Source organism: Armigeres subalbatus, chromosome 3 (assembly GCF_024139115.2).
Source record: "Armigeres subalbatus isolate Guangzhou_Male chromosome 3, GZ_Asu_2, whole genome shotgun sequence".
Taxonomy (NCBI): domain Eukaryota; kingdom Metazoa; phylum Arthropoda; class Insecta; order Diptera; family Culicidae; genus Armigeres; species Armigeres subalbatus.
The window spans coordinates 320,820,592-320,838,743 of NC_085141.1; the positions used below are offsets into that span (position 1 = coordinate 320,820,592).

The 18,152-nt window shown below is 41.9% G+C and overlaps 1 protein-coding gene and 1 long non-coding RNA gene across 2 annotated transcripts in view; one reads left to right on the forward strand and one right to left on the reverse strand.

Moving 5' to 3' along the window:
- Positions 1-18,152, reverse strand: part of LOC134225454 (uncharacterized) — a 565,870-nt gene that overhangs the window by 178,719 nt on the left and 368,999 nt on the right. The gene's annotated exons all lie outside the window — the stretch shown is intronic.
- Positions 11,735-12,255, forward strand: LOC134225449 (histone H3.3A-like). Its single transcript, XM_062705532.1, has one exon. The coding sequence runs from the start codon at positions 11,827-11,829 to the stop codon at positions 12,235-12,237; it is 411 nt and encodes a 136-aa protein (XP_062561516.1). The 5' UTR covers positions 11,735-11,826; the 3' UTR covers positions 12,238-12,255.

Genomic DNA, 18,152 nt, shown 5'->3' on the forward strand with positions numbered 1-18,152 from the left:
AAACACGAACACACTTGCATTTGCATTTTCAACTTTTTAGATGTGAGCATGCATGCATGCATGATCATGATTGAGCAATACCAGCGCCGGCCGTGTCCGAATTCAGGTCAATTAAGGAAGGGGTAAGAAAATATTGACGTGATACTCGCTTTGATGAAAGCCGACGAATCATCTGCACTTCCACGACTGGGATTTTGGATAAATGGGATGGGCAGTGTGGTGGGGTTCATTTTGGTTAACGATATGTCGGGTGTTACGTGTAGTTTGATTGGAAATAAACAAAAACGCAATGCATAATACAGTAATGAATTTGCTTACCAACCGCACAAAACCAGACAAAATTTTCCGGATCTTGTGATTGATCTTATAAGTTTATTGATAACCGGGCAGTAGAAATCGATGTTTACTTTTACTTCACGTTTGTAGCAAACAACTGGGCGTGTCACACGATCCATTCTGCACTCAATAGGGAAGATTTTTTTTTAATATTTTGTGTCGAATGGTTTACCGAACACTGTTTTGTACTCACGAAAATGCGTTACTAGCTAATAAATTTTTCATGAGCTCGAAAAATATTGTACGAAATTACTTCAATTTCTTAATTGTTCATCCTTCACGAGAATAAACAATCGATTGCTCAAGGTGAGCAATTGTTCACTTACATTTCAGCTAAATCGCCTACGATGCACATATGCATTGCGTTTTCGCTTCTTAAACGCGAGGGCATATAATTACTAATGGTGAACAAACATATAGTTAGAAAGTAGAAATTGGATTGGTAAAAAATTTAAGAGAAGAAAACGAAAAAAAAAATTTTGCCTGTGATGTAGATACGATGTTTGGATACCGGATTACTTTTGTTTGCCTGATATTTTAGCCTTAAACTGCTGTATTGTTTTGAGTCAATTCTTAATTGCACGCGTGATTAATGGCAGTTAATTAATGCTTGGGAAGGCATGGTATCAAAAACCAGAACCAAACACTTCTATTACAGCGCGTTCGTTACTAGTTCTTAGTTACTAGTTCTCTCTAGTTCTTACCTTGTTGAAGGTGGCTGGGTTCGATACCCGGTGGGACAGGAAATTGTCTCGACCCCCTGGACACAAAAGCATCATCGTGTTAGCCTAATGATATAAGAGTGCAAAAATGGTACTGCTGCGAGGAGGTAATGTCCCAGTGGGGGATGTATTGCCAACATGCAGAAGAAGAAGAAGACCGTTCTCTGAAAGGATATTCTGCTTTTAAACTCGAAAACCTATTTCAAGAAAAAAAAAATCACTAACTTAAAAAAAACCTCAAATTCCGCAGCTTGAAGCATATCAAAATCTGCCGATTCTTACGAGCAATCTGCATGTTGAATAACGTGCTCATCACCGTGGTATTGACATATTATTATTCTAGGAATATTATCAAATTCTCACAGTTTTATATCCATTTGCCCGAAATCAAATGATTCTCCGCAGAAAACGTTGAATGTTCAACAGATAATAAAATTAGTGTTTCTGCTAATCTTCTGCGATACAGTTACGAGACTAAATAAATTTTCTACTAAGATAATGGAAAGATAGAAGGATAGATTTTTTTATATAGACATTAACAAAAAAGATTTGAAGTAAGTCAAAATAGAATCCAAACAAATTCCGTAATCGACATATATTGCTGTATATCGATTACTACAACGAGAAGCCCGAAGCAGCCTGAAGTCCCTTCCACCCCTCCCGTCTTCCTTTGTCAACAAATAAAACCGAGCGGGACGGAAACAACCCCGAACCACTTCAAGCCGCTCATCAGACAGGACCTATATATTAATAAAAGATACTTCCTTGGTTAAATTTGGCTTGCTTGTGATGCTTTAAAGTTTGCTTCCTATAATTCTTCCAGCACTACATTTTAAAAATAAACAACACTTATTGAAGGTTATCACTGCATCACTGTGGGTGTACCAAGCCTGATATCTGCATCCAGACACCTGAGGAGTTTAACTCAGGTAGTGTGGAGGTGGGTATGTAATGCAACTCTTACCCGACCCACTAAAACAAAAACCCTTTCGCCAGTCGGTACCCCCGGCCCGCAATTAAGCAATTCATGGGGGGGGACTATTGAGAACGATATGCCTATGCTAACGCACTTGACGTTAATACACACAACATCGACTTCAAGGGTGGTAACCTCACCACCCGTCGATCGCAAGCTATGATAGTAACCTAGCGGTCCGTATCATAATCTCACGTTGAAGACGAGCACCCCGACAACAAACACCACACATGAACCGCAATGATCTCTATATCTACATACGGAGGTCCCCGCAGCTCACCCGCAAAATGTTACCCGAGCATCACACGTCAGGAAAAATGGTTGTAGCAACTTGGTTGCGACTAAATTTGTTCACAAATGAGTTACAGTAACCTATGTGGAACATGTGTGCTGCTAGGGTAGTTGTCGGGGTGAGCAAAGTGTTCACTGCACCACAGATACCCCTACTGCATTCGTTGGTTTTGTTCAAGACGCCACCACCACTGCAGTTTCGACATAATCAGTTGAGATGCTGTATTCACCGCATTCCATATAGCTTCATCCCGGCACATCCTCTCGACGAGGTTATATCCATGCCGCTGACAAGCAGCATGGCATTGCGTTCTACGTTGAATCGCGGGGCTCTGCCGACTCTACCTCACCTACACATTCTGGACACTTCGCAGAATCTGCGAGGCCAAACCTGTGTAGGTTTTATTAAACCGGCCATATTCGGACAACACCAGTGTTTGGTGGAAGTGGACCTGACTATGCTTTCTACCGACCCAGTTGGACACATCCATCAGTCTATAGGTCTAACGACCTTTGACTGCGGTGCCCCATGCTCTTTGCCATCTGAGCAGCGAGGCTGCTCTCTTGGCACGTCGCACTTGTACCGAGTCCCTTTCGTTGTAGCACTCCACATCTTCCTCTAGGAGTATGTCTATCGGCATCATCCCAGCTATAACGTTCACCGCCACATATGATATGGTGCGATATGCGCTCGCGACGCGTAGGCACATCAGCCGGTGTACTCTGATAAGTTTCTTCACATTGTACTCGGCATTTAGTGCTACGGCCCATGCTGGTACGCCATAGCGGATGATAGACAATGCTACACCCGCTATCAACCTACGCACCTGACTATGCACCGCCGATCTGTTGGACATCATTCGTGATAAAGATTTTATCGCCAATGAAGCCCGCTGACATGCATAATCGACGTGGCTCGTGAAATTGAGCTTATCGTCGATCATCTGCATCTGGGCTTAAGAGACCTCACGAAGTTAACATTGCAGGTCCCTCTTATCCTCGCTTGCTGCAACCCTTGGCGGTTATGCACCACCACGACTTCCGTCTTGTGATGTGCAAGGGACAGCCGCCTCGAGTTGAGTCATTCCTCCACTCTGCCAATCGCGTATGAAGCCTTAAGTTCGACTTCGCCAAAAATGTGTCTCCTTTTACCTCTAGCATTACGTCGTCGGTGAAGCCTCCTATTTTCACACCGGCCGGGATACTTAAGCATAACACTCCGTCGTACATAATATTACACATAACCGGTACGAGGATCCATCCCTGTGGAACACCCGCAGACACTTCAATTGACTTTTGTCGTATATCAGCACTAACTTTTCAGTATCCTGCACTAACATCAACCAAACGCATGTCCAAACCTTGCGTTAAAATTTCACTTAGAGCCGCTCGATTTTTTTCGCTAAATTTCGCCACCATTTTAAATAAATTTCCTGCATCGCCATTGGTGGAGCTGAATTGCTCCAGACGCTATTGTTGTAACCAACCCTTTCTTCACATGAAATACTGATGCTAAGAAGAATCTGTTTTTGTTTCACAACACTAGAAGCAAACGTTTGTTCGAATTCTGTGTTGAAAGAAGAAACAAAACTTTGTGTTGCTGCTGTCAGCGACGGGCACTTTCTGCTGGAACCGCTGCTACTGGCGTCATCGTCGTGACAGATGAGTGCTGCTTGGCGACGGATAGGTACTCGCCACTGCAGCTTGGCGACCACGATGCTGCTGACCAAACGGCTATATCTGCCATCGTTGAGGTTGGATGATCTGCAGCAACGATGCGATAGTTTTCCGTCGATACTGCTTTTAAAACTAAACTTAACCTGATTCATACTAAGGGTACAAGGAGCTACTCGGTTCAATAGAAGATGGTGGGGCCCTCCTCAGCCTAGCGGTAAGATGCACGGCTACAAAGCAAGACCATGCTGAGGGTGGCTGGGTTCGATTCCCGGTTCGGTCTAGGCAATTTTTGGTTTGGAAATTGACTCGACTTCACTGGGCATAAAAGTATCATCTTGTTAGTCTCATGATATACGAATGTAACATGGCTTAGAAACCTCGAGGTTAATAACTGTGGAAGTGCTGAATGAACACCATACCATGTAATGCCAATAGGAAGAAAAAGACGAAGCTTAGTGTTCATTCAACACTTCCACAATTATTGCCTGCGGGGTTTCTAACCCTATTTACCATTTTTTGGACTCGTATAACATGTTGGGGTGCAAAATGGTGGGTTGACATCAAGGAAGGAGCGCCCAGCATAGCTCTGGTCCCCACAAGTTCCTATCTCACGCATCCACGAGTTGTCCGATGACAAAAGACCGCCAGCTAAGGGTTGTGTACTTAGCTGCTAGTGCAGTCTGAGCACTGTTGTCCTTCTGACATCAGCTAGAATGCGAAGGTGCGTCTCGAACGTCTATTCACCAGGAGGTGCGGCTCAAACAGCGTCTGCCTGGTACCCATCGGCTGATCAACGAAATGCTGTATCGCGTCAGCTATACCTAAGCAACCCCACCAGCGCGATGTAGGTAACCCGACCCCGGTAAGGTAGCTTACTGAACACTCTCAAATACCACGAAAAATGGAGATAGAAGAAAAAGAGAACGTTATTTTTGGCAACCGACCCGGCAACGAAATAAGGACTATGATTGGAAACTCAGTACCTGGAATGTCAAGACCCTAAATGAACATGAACGAGTGAGCCTTCTGGCTCGTGAACTGCAGAAGATTGGAGTGAACGTGGCTGCTATTCAAGAAGTCCGATGGCCTAGATCCGGAGAACGTGAATTCCGAGCCGTGGACCCCACGACCAACACTGCATTCAAATACAGTGGTGACCCGATTTTATCAGCTTTTTGCACCCGATTTTTTCAGCCTGTATGAACAAAAATATTATTAAATACTTAATAGTTTTAATAGCAATTAGTGTTGCTTGACAACAGAATTTGTGGAAACGTTCCAAAATTACGATAGCTGGGGTCATGATTTAATATTTTATATTTTAAAACAGTCCGAAAAAATGTATAGATTTTAAACCAACACAAACCCTTACTTCCTACATCAAACTTTACATAATTTGTGTATGACCCCATTTTATAGAAGAGGAAATATAGTTCGAGTATGCTAAAAGAAAGTTTGATCAATCATGGTGATCAAGGCAGTTAGGCACTTAGTTAGGATTCCAGCAAACAGTCATGATGAAACTTAACAACGATTCAAGAATACAATGTTTCTTTGAAAATTTATGAAAATCTTACTGATCAGACACTTTACTTACTCATTATTTATTCAACGATTTTTTCATTGCAATCTCCCTAATACGTCACAGAAAGATAACATCGTCAATCGAAAGGTCTGAGGAATGTGCTCTGTCAACTATTTTATCGAACATGCGCACAGCTTCCATATCGTTGATAGCTCCAAGCGTTTTTCCTTGATCGCGGGATGTTGAAGCAGGTGGTTCAAACTCCGGTGCGGTTCCTGCTATTCCAACTCCTCCTCCATCGCTGATTGATCATCCAGAACCATATTTAAAGTATCATCATCGGTATGTGCTTTACTTGCATACCTCCTCAGCATCATGACGTATGATGGCACATTCTTGATCCTTGATATTCAGCAAAAAACTTCAGCGGAACATCATCTTCATGTACCAGTTTGTTCTAAAAAATCACACTGATTTTCCTCCAAGCTTGCTGGATTACCGTACTTTTCACTGCTGTTCAAGCCTCGTGCATCCAGTAGCAAGTATCCTTCAAGGAGATCTGTTTCAAGCGCAGATCCATGTTATCCTCCAAATTTGAAATTCACCACGAGATTAATTATATAATCAGTTATCACCTTAAGAATGAGAGCTTTTATTTCCCCCTCCCCTCTCACTAGTGATTTATGGTCGTTCATATTCCAGAACTCATTTTCTAACTAATAAATATTATTAATAACGCAAATTTAAAAAAATCGTTTTAAAAAAATGTCCCGATTTTATCAGCCCTAAAATCATCAGGCGGCTGAAAAAATCGGGTCCCCACTGCTCTATCACAGCGGCGGCGGAAAAGCTAGTTTCGTAGTGATAGGCAAGCAGATGAAGCGAGTAATGCGGTGAAAATTCATTAGCGAACGAATCTGTGTGTTGAGGATACGAGCAAATTCTTCAATTACAGTCTAATCAACGTTTACGTACCGACAAACGATGAATCCGACGACGTGGAGGACACGTTTTATGAATACCTAAGGAGAGTGCTTAAACTGGTACATGGGCTTCGTGGCCGTGCGGTTAGCGACATAAATCGTCTAGACGCATGTCCTGTGGAGTGTGGGTTCGATTCCCGCCCCGGTAAGGAGAAAACTTTTCGTAAAGCGAAAAGTTCTCCACTGGTCCACTGGGTGTTGTGTAAATGTCCTGTCCATTGTCTAATGCTAGATGTTAAGTGTTCAGTCTATGCGACCTCTGCTGGTCGAAGACGGCGACCCTGTCTTTTACTAAAGCATGACGTGAAAATTGTTATCGGATCCGCTAACGTTCAGGTCGGTGGAGAGAACTCCGCTACCAATGTCAACGGCTTACGGCTAGTAAATTTCGCAGATGCCAGAGGGATGGCCATCAGTAGCACCTACTTTCCCCGAAATAATATCCGAAAACACACCTGGAGACACCCAAATGGTGAAACTTGCAACCAGATAGACCATGTTCTGGAGGATGGGCGCCATTTCTCGGATGTTATCGATGTGCGGACATTCAGAGGTCCGAACATTGACTCTGATCACTACCTCGTTGTCAGCAAAAGTCTATTACGGTGGTCAACTGTATCGAACGAAAAATCACAGCGAATGGTGCGTTACAGTAGCCAGCGATTGTCGGCGGAAGGAGTATCGTCTGAGTACCGCCAGAAGCTCGACGAACGGATAAGTGCGATCAACGTTAGCGAGAACATCAACGATCTATGGGAGTCGATCCGTGGAGCGGCAAGCACAACAGCACGAGAAGTGGTAGGCACTGCACAGAGGTGATCCAGGACAGGTTGGTTCGACGTGGAGTGTCAGAGAGTGACAGACGAGAAGAACGTTGCCAGAAGCCGGATGTTGGTGTTCGAGTGCCCGATCGAATAGAGATCGGTACAAAGAAGCAAGAGCAGCCGAAAAACGAACCCACCACAGGAAGAAGAAAGAATATGAAGAACAAGTGATTAGCGAGACGCAGGAAAAAATGGAGCAGAATGATATGCGGAAGTTCTATGAGTCTGTCAATGACTTGCGGAGAAAGACAGCGCCATCTCGCCAAGGGAATTTTTTGACAGATAAAACCGAAGTGGCTGCCAGGTGGAAGCGGCACTTCGAGACTTGAATAGTGGAAGTGACATTGCATCGGTGAGCAGAATAAATATTAGCGACGATAGACAAGCTGTTTAGTCGCCTACACTAGATGAGGTTAATAAAGCCGTTAAAGAGCTGAAAAACAATAAGGCTGCAGGGAAGGACCAGCCGGCCAGCTGAACTTCTCAAACATGGCAGTGAGCAGCTTTATGAAGTTCTGCACCATATTATGTCAAAAACATGGGAAGACGAGGAAATGCCTGCTAGCTGGTTGGACGGCCTCATTTGCTCTCTCTTTAAGAAAGAGCACAGACTGGAGTGCGCCAATTACCGAGGATTAACCATCCTTAATTCGGCGTACAAAATTATGTCCCGTATTCTGTTCCACAGATTTAGACCGCTTGAAGAATACCAAGCAGGTTTTTGTGAGGGCCGATCAACGACGGATCAAATGTTTACCCTGAGACGAATCCTTGACACATCATCTGTTTATTGATTTCAAGGCGGCGTACGATTCAGTTAAACGGAATGAATTATGGCAAATTATGCCTGACCATGGTTTTCCGGCGAAACTGATACGGCTGATTCGTATAACGTTGGACGGGTCGAAATCAAGTGTAAGGGTTCGGATGAAATATCGACGTCATTTGTTACCTTAGATGGATTAAAGCAGGGTGATGTACTCTCGAATCTACTGTTCAATATTGCGAGCGATTAGGAGAACTGGTGTGCAAAGAAGCGGTATCATTACCACTAAATCGCATATGCTCCTGGTATTTATCGATATTATCGGGATTGATGGCCGTGTCGTGGAAGAGGCTGTTGTGCCTTTTAAGAGGGAGACAGCGAGGATTCGACTCACGATCAATACCAGCAAAACGAAGTATATAGTCGCTGTCAATCGACGTGGATTCATTAGTGACGGTGGTAGTGAAATGGTGCTGGATGGTGAAAAACTTGAGGTGGTAGAAAATTTGTGTATCTTGGAACATTAGTGACGTGCGATAATGATGTTACCCACGAGATGAAAATGCGTATTGCAGCTGAAAATAGGGCTTATTACGGACTTTGCAACCAGCTTAAGTCCCGTAGTCTGCAAACGAAAACAAAATTTGCGCTGTATACTACTATGATTCTTCCGGTGGCTTTATACGGCCATGAAACATGGACGTTAAAGGAGGCTGATCGGAGAGCTTTCGGAGTGTTTGAATGAGCATGAGGTGCTGCGGACAATACTCGGCGGTAAGTATCGTCCATTCGGCGTAGGTTCATCGAAGAGCTGTAGTCCAACAAATATCAAATAAATACCTAGAAAACAACATATAGCTGTTAGAATAATATAATTTTCAATACAGACGCATAATAATAACGACGAGATCTGGCTGAAACATCATGTCAATGATCTAAAAAATCCAAAAACCTCAAAAAATATTTCGAAAAATGAATAATCATCATTAGAACGGATGTGGCTTTAGAACCAGACGATTTTCAGGTACGGTATATATTGGGGTTTGATCTGGACACTAATGACACAGACCACATTGATCCAAAAAGTAAAAAAACTGATTGCATTAGTGAAAACGAGAGCTCGAAATCATTTTAAATGTTTTTTGGGGCTAGTCGCAATTAATTTGAAATTGTTGTAATTCTCATCCGATAGCAATTATTTATATATTAAATCTATTATGCTTGTTAAATGAATATAAAAGTCAGATAGAATGGTAACCAGTATCTGAAAAAACTCGATGTTATATGAAAGTAAATAGAATGTTAGGCTATATGTAACCATAAAACAGTAGATTACTTTAAAAGAATTGGAGTTTTTCAATAAACAAAGTGCATTTATAATTTTCGGAACGTTCTATATGCCTCAATCGAATCGCTAGAAATCGAGATTTTGGTCCTCAAACGTAACCATTTTGTATGAAAATCAGCGAATGCCTTATAGGTAAGTATTTCCGGGGGTGTACATGGTTTTAGACGACTTCAATTCGTTGCCACAGAAGAAAGTATCCCAATGATCAGCGGAAAATTAGTATTCAATGCTGTGCCCTGGTTGAATCATGAAGCTGCTCAAGCTGTTGCACTACGCCACCTCAATGAAAATGAACCCCTCAAACCGGCTACGTTCAAGGAAGTTCTACACTGTAAAAAAATCACACATTTTTATTGTCAAAAATCTGAAAATTGAACTATTTATGAGGGAATACAGTCTTGACCTTCGTTAATACTATCCTGACCTATGTTAGTAACAATAAGTTCTGTGTGATAGCAAACGGAAAACCATCTGATGTCTTTGGTCGCTGTACAGTATACAACCTACATCTTTGTGTCTTTGAATAATTGCCAACAAATTATATAAAACAACCATTTTTAATGGATATGAAGCGTTTACTTATAATCTTTGAATTAAATGGCATCTGGCATGGTATGGGAAGAGGTAAGTCCTACGTCAAAACTGAGTGTGGTAGATATTACGAACATGAGTATTTTTCTATCCTTTCGCACTGACATCTATCCACCTCTTAAATAAATCTATTTCAATCACATTACAAAACAAAAGACATTTGTAAGAAGATTCCCTTGCTTGCTCCATGCATCACTATTCTGGACTATGCCCACTTCAACACATATTCAATGCAGGACGCCTCCTGTCAGGAATCCATCCCACTGGTCCTTGAGCAGAATTGTTCAAAACAGAGCATTGTAAAAGGAGAAGCTCAGGAATGGGGAGAGTCAAACCCCCAAAACCATCTTCTTGTAAGCGGCCTTACATCCCACAGACACCATTCATTGCGTTGTTGATCGAAGAAATTCGTAAGCGCCGCTGCCCCCAAGAAGGAGGGATAAGAATCGAAGCCAAAACTGTCCGCTCGTCACTCCAATTCCGGTTTGGTTCGCATAACGAAAGTGCACTCTCCACTTATGGGAAAAAGATAAATTTATGGTCCATTTTAATGTATTTTCAGTTCTGGCTGATACGTGTGCGGCTCTTAGTAGTTCTCCCCTTCCTGGCCACCACTCATCCGTTGATTCCGATTCGAAAACCCCGATTTCCGGTTGTCGGTCGGTGGGATCCCCGGATTGGAGCCCCGAAGTGCTACCAGAAAATGAAATTTCGACCAAATGTGCTGCGTTGTTTATTCTACTTCTAATGTGCTGCTGGATGCAACCTATGCTTAGTTAAACTTTGAGAGCGGAGGGTTTGGAGGTGTGCGACGTAGAACAACAGTCTGCTGTAATTTATTTCACGTCATGAGAATAATGGACTTTGCCATTTTAGCTTCAGCTTTAGAGACCTCCATCACATGTAGCGGAAATCGGGTACAATTGGAGCACTATTGAACAAAGTTGTATGCGACCATATTAGTAATTAATTACTACTATGTATGAATTACGTCAACCATAAATTTTTTTTGTTCTTATTAGAGTGTTTTTCAGTTTACCACTACGCAAACATTAAAGTGAAATGCTTATTTTAGCTCAAAAGTTAATTACCCTCAGTCTCTCCTACAATCTTTGCTCAGTCCGTCCACAAAGATGGCAACAATCTATTGTGTGAAAATGTCTCATGGTAAGAGCGGGACTAATGTTAAGAAAGGCAACCGATAGAATGGGTTTTCAGTTTCGACTGAGGGTGGATTGGAGGAAATGATTCAGCTTTTGTTTTTCTGTGTTGGATTAGCACCGCCGGCCGGTCATTTCGGACGAGAGGTAGATTACTTGTGATAGGATTTGGCTGAAAACATTAATATTCGCTGGAAGTCAGAGATAGAAGCAATGAGCTGTCTTTTGAAAATGCTTTTGTCACACAGTGATAAATGGGATAGATACAATTAAATGGGAGATGAAAAATCTGGGAATTTTACCCGACATTCGATGATATAGAATTGGCATTATCAGGTACTGGGAGTGATACCGGATGAACTTTTAATACATCGTTATCAAGACGAACGCTTCCAGCCCATCTCATAGCGAGGTAGGTGCTTGAGCTCTTCATAGATACGCCCCGTTTCGTTTAGAAATCGAGGTAGATAGAAAACATCTATACCCATGTTTTCATTCAAGTTTACCTCTTGACGATAAAAGAAATTTCGAACCAGAATAAGCATCATTCAGTGTTCATCATTTGGAGTGTGATTACCGCAAGGAACTTATTAGGAGCTACGGTTGACTTATAACTGAACTTGAAAGATGGCTCGTACAAAACAAACTGCCCGCAAGTCTACTGGTGGAAAGGCTCCACGCAAACAGCTGGCCACAAAGGCAGCCCGCAAAAGCGCACCATCTACCGGCGGTGTGAAGAAACCACATCGCTACCGTCCAGGAACAGTTGCCCTGCGTGAGATCCGTCGCTACCAGAAATCGACCGAGCTTCTGATTCGGAAGCTTCCCTTCCAACGATTGGTCCGTGAGATTGCCCAGGACTTCAAGACCGATCTGCGCTTCCAGAGTGCCGCCATTGCCGCACTGCAGGAAGCGAGTGAAGCCTATCTGGTGGGCTTGTTCGAGGATACGAATCTCTGTGCGATTCACGCCAAACGCGTAACCATCATGCCGAAGGATATCCAACTGGCTCGTCGCATTCGCGGTGAAAGAGCGTAAATGTGAAGAGCGCATATAGGTAAAACATTTGAGGTAAAACGGCCCTTTTCAGGGCCACTTAACGCGTCCAAAAAGAGTTAGATATGAAATATACAAATATGACTACTTTTAACAATAAATGTGTAAAGTTTATTTTGCCCAGACTTTAAATAAATTAAAGCAATAACAATTAAATTAATGCTTTTGTGTGTGTTACTTCTACGTGAAGTTGAGCGATTTACAATGATATGGAAATGCTAATATTATCTTCCAAACTCAGACGTACATGTCCATGATAGAATTAGAGGCGAAAGTATAGAATTGATGGTTCCGTTAGGATACGGCAGGCATGAAGAATGTTTTTTTTATAGAAGTCGATTTGAAAGCGAGCAGAGGGCAATATTTGTGATGGCACATATCACACGACCTTCCTTCTGCCAAGCTCCCGTATGAAGGGGGAGGGAAGAATATCAGTGTGGAAGCTGATATATCTCCACTGGCCAGCCTCTAATTCTATCATGAACATGTACGTCTGAGTTTGGAAGATGATATTAGCATTTCCACATCATAATAACAATTAAATAAAAAAAAACTATTGTTTCTCGTATTTCGTTTTCGTCGCATTCCTGTACCAAATTAATGGTTATAGTGTTTGTTCTTGGCTCATGTTGGTTTAACTTATGGATTGCGAGAAAATCCAACTTCACTAGTTCCCATTCTGGTTTTCAACTCGATCTAGTAACCTAGGTTTTTTCTACACGCTTAACTTAAGGCCACTCCTGACGGAATCCAATTTTCAAAGTACTCGCGTGTTCAAAGGCACACCATTCGATACGGAAGCAACGCTCAACTGTCATTTTTATTTTTTCACGCATGCTGCGACGCCTGACCTTAACTAAACACGAAAATAATCACAAATATCAAAGAAAACTCAGGTGGTTTTTGGAAAGCTATTAAAGCTTAATTTAACCGAGAAATAAATAAATTCCAACCACGTAAATATCCTGGTGTATAATAAAACGAGTTCTGAAGATTTAAAATTTCTTGCCGCAAGAATTTCTTTAATTCAATTATTTCGTTCATAATTCGTGTAGCGTAGCGTGTAGCTTACCTTTAGTTTTTTGTTTTTTTTTTATCTAGTGAATATTTTTGCCTTCCTCGTACAACAAAGTTGCTATATGTTTGCTTCAAAAAAGAACTTTTGATAGAAGACCTGGAGTGTGGGTGGTTGCGTGTTTTTCTAGAGGGCTGAAGGGAAATCTGCAAACAGACACCTTAGAACTCGGTGTGCGGGGATGGCAGAAGGCCGACTTCGACGACCGGTGGAAGCTTATTGCATGTCCAACACCAGTGTTGTCCTACACTCAAGGCAAAAAATTCTGCTCTTTAGTTTTACTCCATCTAAACGATTTTATAGTCTTTACTAAATAAGTTCAATTAATAGAAGGATATTTAAATTTTCTAAATGTCATGTCAAACTGTCAAAAAAATGCACGCCAGAGCCACAGGAGCGCGCGCACTGAAAAAACACTGGAGTGTATTAGTTGAACTTACTTAGTTAAGACTATAAAATGGTTTATATGGAGTAAAATCAAAGAGCAGATTTGTTTGTCCTGAGTGTAGGACAACACTGTCCAACACTAATATCTCACCTAGATAGTTCGAGGCACTTTCTCACTTTAACGGGAAACCAGTTGGATGCCAAAGTCGGTCCAGAGATTCCCGGTGGAGCATAGCGTCAGCTTCAATGGCGCTTCGACTATCCAAAACCGATTATTCAACGCTTCACTAACTACTTGGCATAGTCCCCGGCAGTGAATATAACCTACTCCAACTAGAAGCTTCTCGATAGCGGAAACTTCCCCGAACGAAACTTTTCCTAACATTGAGCCATTCAGCTCTCAGCATAATTTTCTTGACATTCTCAAGCACTTTAGCTCCCAGCTAAATCGTGAACTACTCAGATGATCTCCGGCGGCAGATCTATCCTAATCCAGCAGGGAGTTCCCCACCGTTGGAATTTCCCTAGGAACCGACGACTCGCTTCCGTGTAGGGCTTGTTGGATATCTTTTACCACTTTTAACATTTCTTTGGTGTTTTCCAGATCGGCGAGGGTCTGCAGCCCTTTCTTACTTCAATGGTGTTCCGACGACCCGAAAGATGTGCTATAACGCGTCACGATCTACTAGATTCACGGGGAAGCTTCCGCCGTCGGAGAACTTCCTGTCGGGGTAGGATAGATCCGCCGCCGGTGACTATCTGAGTAAACCGCGATCGACCCGGGAGCTTAATGGCCATGGGCGTAGCCAGGATTTCGAGAAGGGGGGCAACTTTTTTGGTTTTCTAAATCGTAGTTTTATAGTAGTTTTATAAAAACACATGAATATTAACACATGAAACCTAATCCAAACCAAATCGAAAGAATAATGATTAAACAATAATGGATTAAAAAATGCGTGATTTATTGCTCATCAGATATTTTTAAATAAAGTGAGAAAAATATTGACGAACTTAGTATTCAGAAAGAATATAAAATCGGCTATAACAATAATTATAAAAATCCTGCATTCTTCCATAAGTTTAAGAAAACTAGAACCATACATCTGAATTTCTAAACAAATTCTCTCTGAAATAATATTTATCATAAAATAGGCGGAAAAATCAATATGCAAACTTTCTCCAATGATTCCTTCGACAATTGCTCCTGGCATTCTATCCGAAATTCTATCAGGGATTGTTTAGGAATGCCTCCAGCAACTTCTTCGGCAGTGTCTTCAGGAATTCCACCATAAATTTTGCCGGGAATTGATCCGAAAATTCCATCATTATTTACTCCAAGAAAATCTTCACGAACTTCTTTATAAGCTCTGCAGAATTCCCTGCAATAATTCAAATAATTTCGTGCTGTTTCCCATAATTTTTAGGAATAAGAATAGTCCGTGGAAATTCCGCAGAATTGCCAGTACACCTTTCTGAGAATTTCACGAAAAATCTTCGAATTTCTTGTGTAAATTCCATAAAATTTTCCGTGAATTGTTTCGAATAATTTCTTGTGAAAATTTCAAAGAATTTCTCCAGGAATTCCACCGAAAATTTATACAGTAATTATACCGAAAATGAAATCAACAATGGAATTTTCGGAGGAATTCCTAGATTAATTCGCAATGAAATCCTGAAAGAATTCCGGTGGAAACTTCAAGATTTCCACTGGGAGATCCTCCAGGAGATTCTCCGAAAATTCCTCCTGAAATTCTTCCAGGAGTTCCACCGGCATTTCCAATTTCTTTAGAATTTCCTTTGAAAATTATTCCGGTAGTTCTATCGGCAGTTCCTCTGAAAATTCTTCCGCGAATTTCGGCAGAATTGGAATTTATTTAGGCTTCTTCAGGAATTTATATAGATTTTCCACCAGAATCTCATCCGAGAATTTCTCTGCGAGCTCCTCAGGGAATTCTCCAGGAGGTCCTCTGATGATGATGATGGTCCAGCTACAAACCCCAACAAAGGTTCCAGCTAGACGAGATTTGTCTATAAGATGAACTCTCTTGTTTCCGAGAATGCTTCTGGTAGTTTCCTTTGAAAATTCTCCCGGGAGTTTCTTCAGAAATTCTTCCAGAAAATTCCTTCGAGAGTTCCTCCGGGAATTCCACCAGCAATTCATCCGGTAGTTTCTCCGGAAATTCCTCCGGGTGTTCCCCCAGAAGCTATTCCAGGAAACTATTCAGGCTTTTTTCAGGAATTCATTTAGGCTTTCTTCAGAAATTAAGCTGGACATTCCTCCCGAAGTTCTTCCGATAGTTTCTCTGGGAGCTCCTCCGGGAGGTCCTCTAGGAGTTCCTCCTGAAATTCCTCCGGGAGTTCTTACGGGAGCTCCTCCGGCAGTTCCTTCGGGAATTCCTCCGGAGGATCCACCAGCAGTTTCTACGAGAATCCCTCCGGAAGTTTTACCGGCAGTTTCTCCGGGTGTTTCTCTGAAAAGGAACTCCCAGAGGAACTCCCAGAGTAATTTCCGGAGGAACTCCCGGGGGATTTTCTATAGGAATTTCCGGATAAATTATCAAAGGAATTCTCGGAGGAGCTGCCGGTGGAACTTCTGGAGAAATTTATTGAAGAACTACAGGAAGAATTTCCGTAAGAACTCCCAGAGAAATTCTCCGAGGAACTTCTGGAGGAATTTGAAGATAAATGCCTAAAGAAATGCTAAATGAATTCCTGGAAGAAAGGCTGATTGAATTCCCGAAGGAACTACTGATGGAACTTCAGAGGAACATCCGGTGGAATACCCTAGAGGAAGAGAAAAAATATTTCTGAAGGAACTTCCGAAATCCCATTTCCCGTGAAATTCCTGCCAAATATCGTCCAGAAATTCCCTGTAAAGTTCCTGGAGGTATTACCGGAGAATTTCTTGGAAAAACTCCTGAAAGAACTCCCGGAGGAACTCCCACAAGCACTTCCGGAGGAATTCCCACATGGAAGTCCTGAAATAATTCTTAAAGAAGTTCCTAAAGGAATTTCCGAAAAAATATCTGAAGGAATTCCCAGAAAAATACCAGGAGGAATTAATGCAGAAATTCCCAGATGAAATCCTGAAAGTATTCCCAGATGAATTGCTGAAGAAAATCCCTGCGGATTGTTCCGAAGAAATTTCTGGAAGAACTCTTGGCAGATATCCGAGTAAATTCCGAGTGAAGTCCGGAAGGAATTCTAGTACACTTCCGCGGAAAATCTCCCGGAGAAATTCCTGAAGGAATTCCTGGAGAAGTATCTGAAGAAACTTCCAAAAAAAATACCTGCAAGAATTTCTGGGGAAATACTTAGACGAATTCCAGGAAAAATTCATGAAGATATTTCTAGAGGATTTCTTGAAGGATATTCTGAAGTAATTGCGAAAAGAATTCCAGATTGGAATGCTAGGAAGAGTTCCGAGAGGAATGCCCGGAGAAGTTCCTAGAAGAATTTCCGAAGGAATTTCTTATAGATTTACAAGTGAAATTATGAAGCTAAATCGGAGGATTTCCGTCATAATTTTTTGAAGAAACTTCTGGTAGAATTTTGGGAAGAAATTCCGTATGTATTCTTGACGGAACTCTCGAATGCATGCCTGAAGAAAATGCCGGATTCTTCCTGAAGAGAGAATAGCCGAAGAAATATCTAGAAGTAAATCTTGGAGAGAAGAAAAGAAATCTTCAAGGAATTTCCTCATGAATTTCCTAGAAAAAAATTTAGTGGGGGGTTTCTAGATAAGGAGGAATTACAATTACATGAGAAGGATTTTCGAACGATTTTCAGAGGAATTTGTGGATAACTTTCCGGAGGAATTCAGAAGTTCCCAGGGGAGCCTCTAGAAGGATTTCAAGGAGAATTTTTGAGCTCGAAATGAGTTGTTTTGAACTTTCATATATTATGGATCCTGGATGCCCTAATAAGTTTTGGGAATCTTTTGAATTTCAACCACCAATTTCTGTATATGATTGGATCGTAAAGTACACATGTTTGAGGGAATTCATTTCAGTACCCGTTCAATCTTTTGACAATTTTGGGAGGGCGACGGCACCCCCCTGCCCCCCTTGGCTTGGGGCGACGCCCCCCCTGCCCTCTTGCCCCTCCTTTAATGGCTAAAGATTACTGAATATTGGTTTCGAAGAGTTTCCGCCGCCGGGTAGCTTTTAGTCGGAGTAGGCTAGATACATCGTCGGGGACTAGGCTGGAATCTATGACAAAAGGTCAAAAGACAAAAGGTCGAAAGGACAAAAGGTCGAAAAGACAAATCGTCAAAGGACAGAAGGTCGAAAGAACAAATGGTCGAAAGGCACAAAAGGTCGAACGGGCCAAAGGTCGATAAGGACAAAAGGTCGAAAAGGACAAAAGGTCGAAAGGGAAAAAAGGTCTAGCAAGAACAAGTTGATAACAAGTTGGGTGTATTTCAAAAGAATTT

What these genes read in the sequence shown, in the direction of transcription:
- LOC134225449 (XM_062705532.1), top strand. Translation starts at nt 11,827, where the DNA reads ATGGCTCGTACAAAACAAACTGCCCGCAAGTCTACTGGTGGAAAGGCT.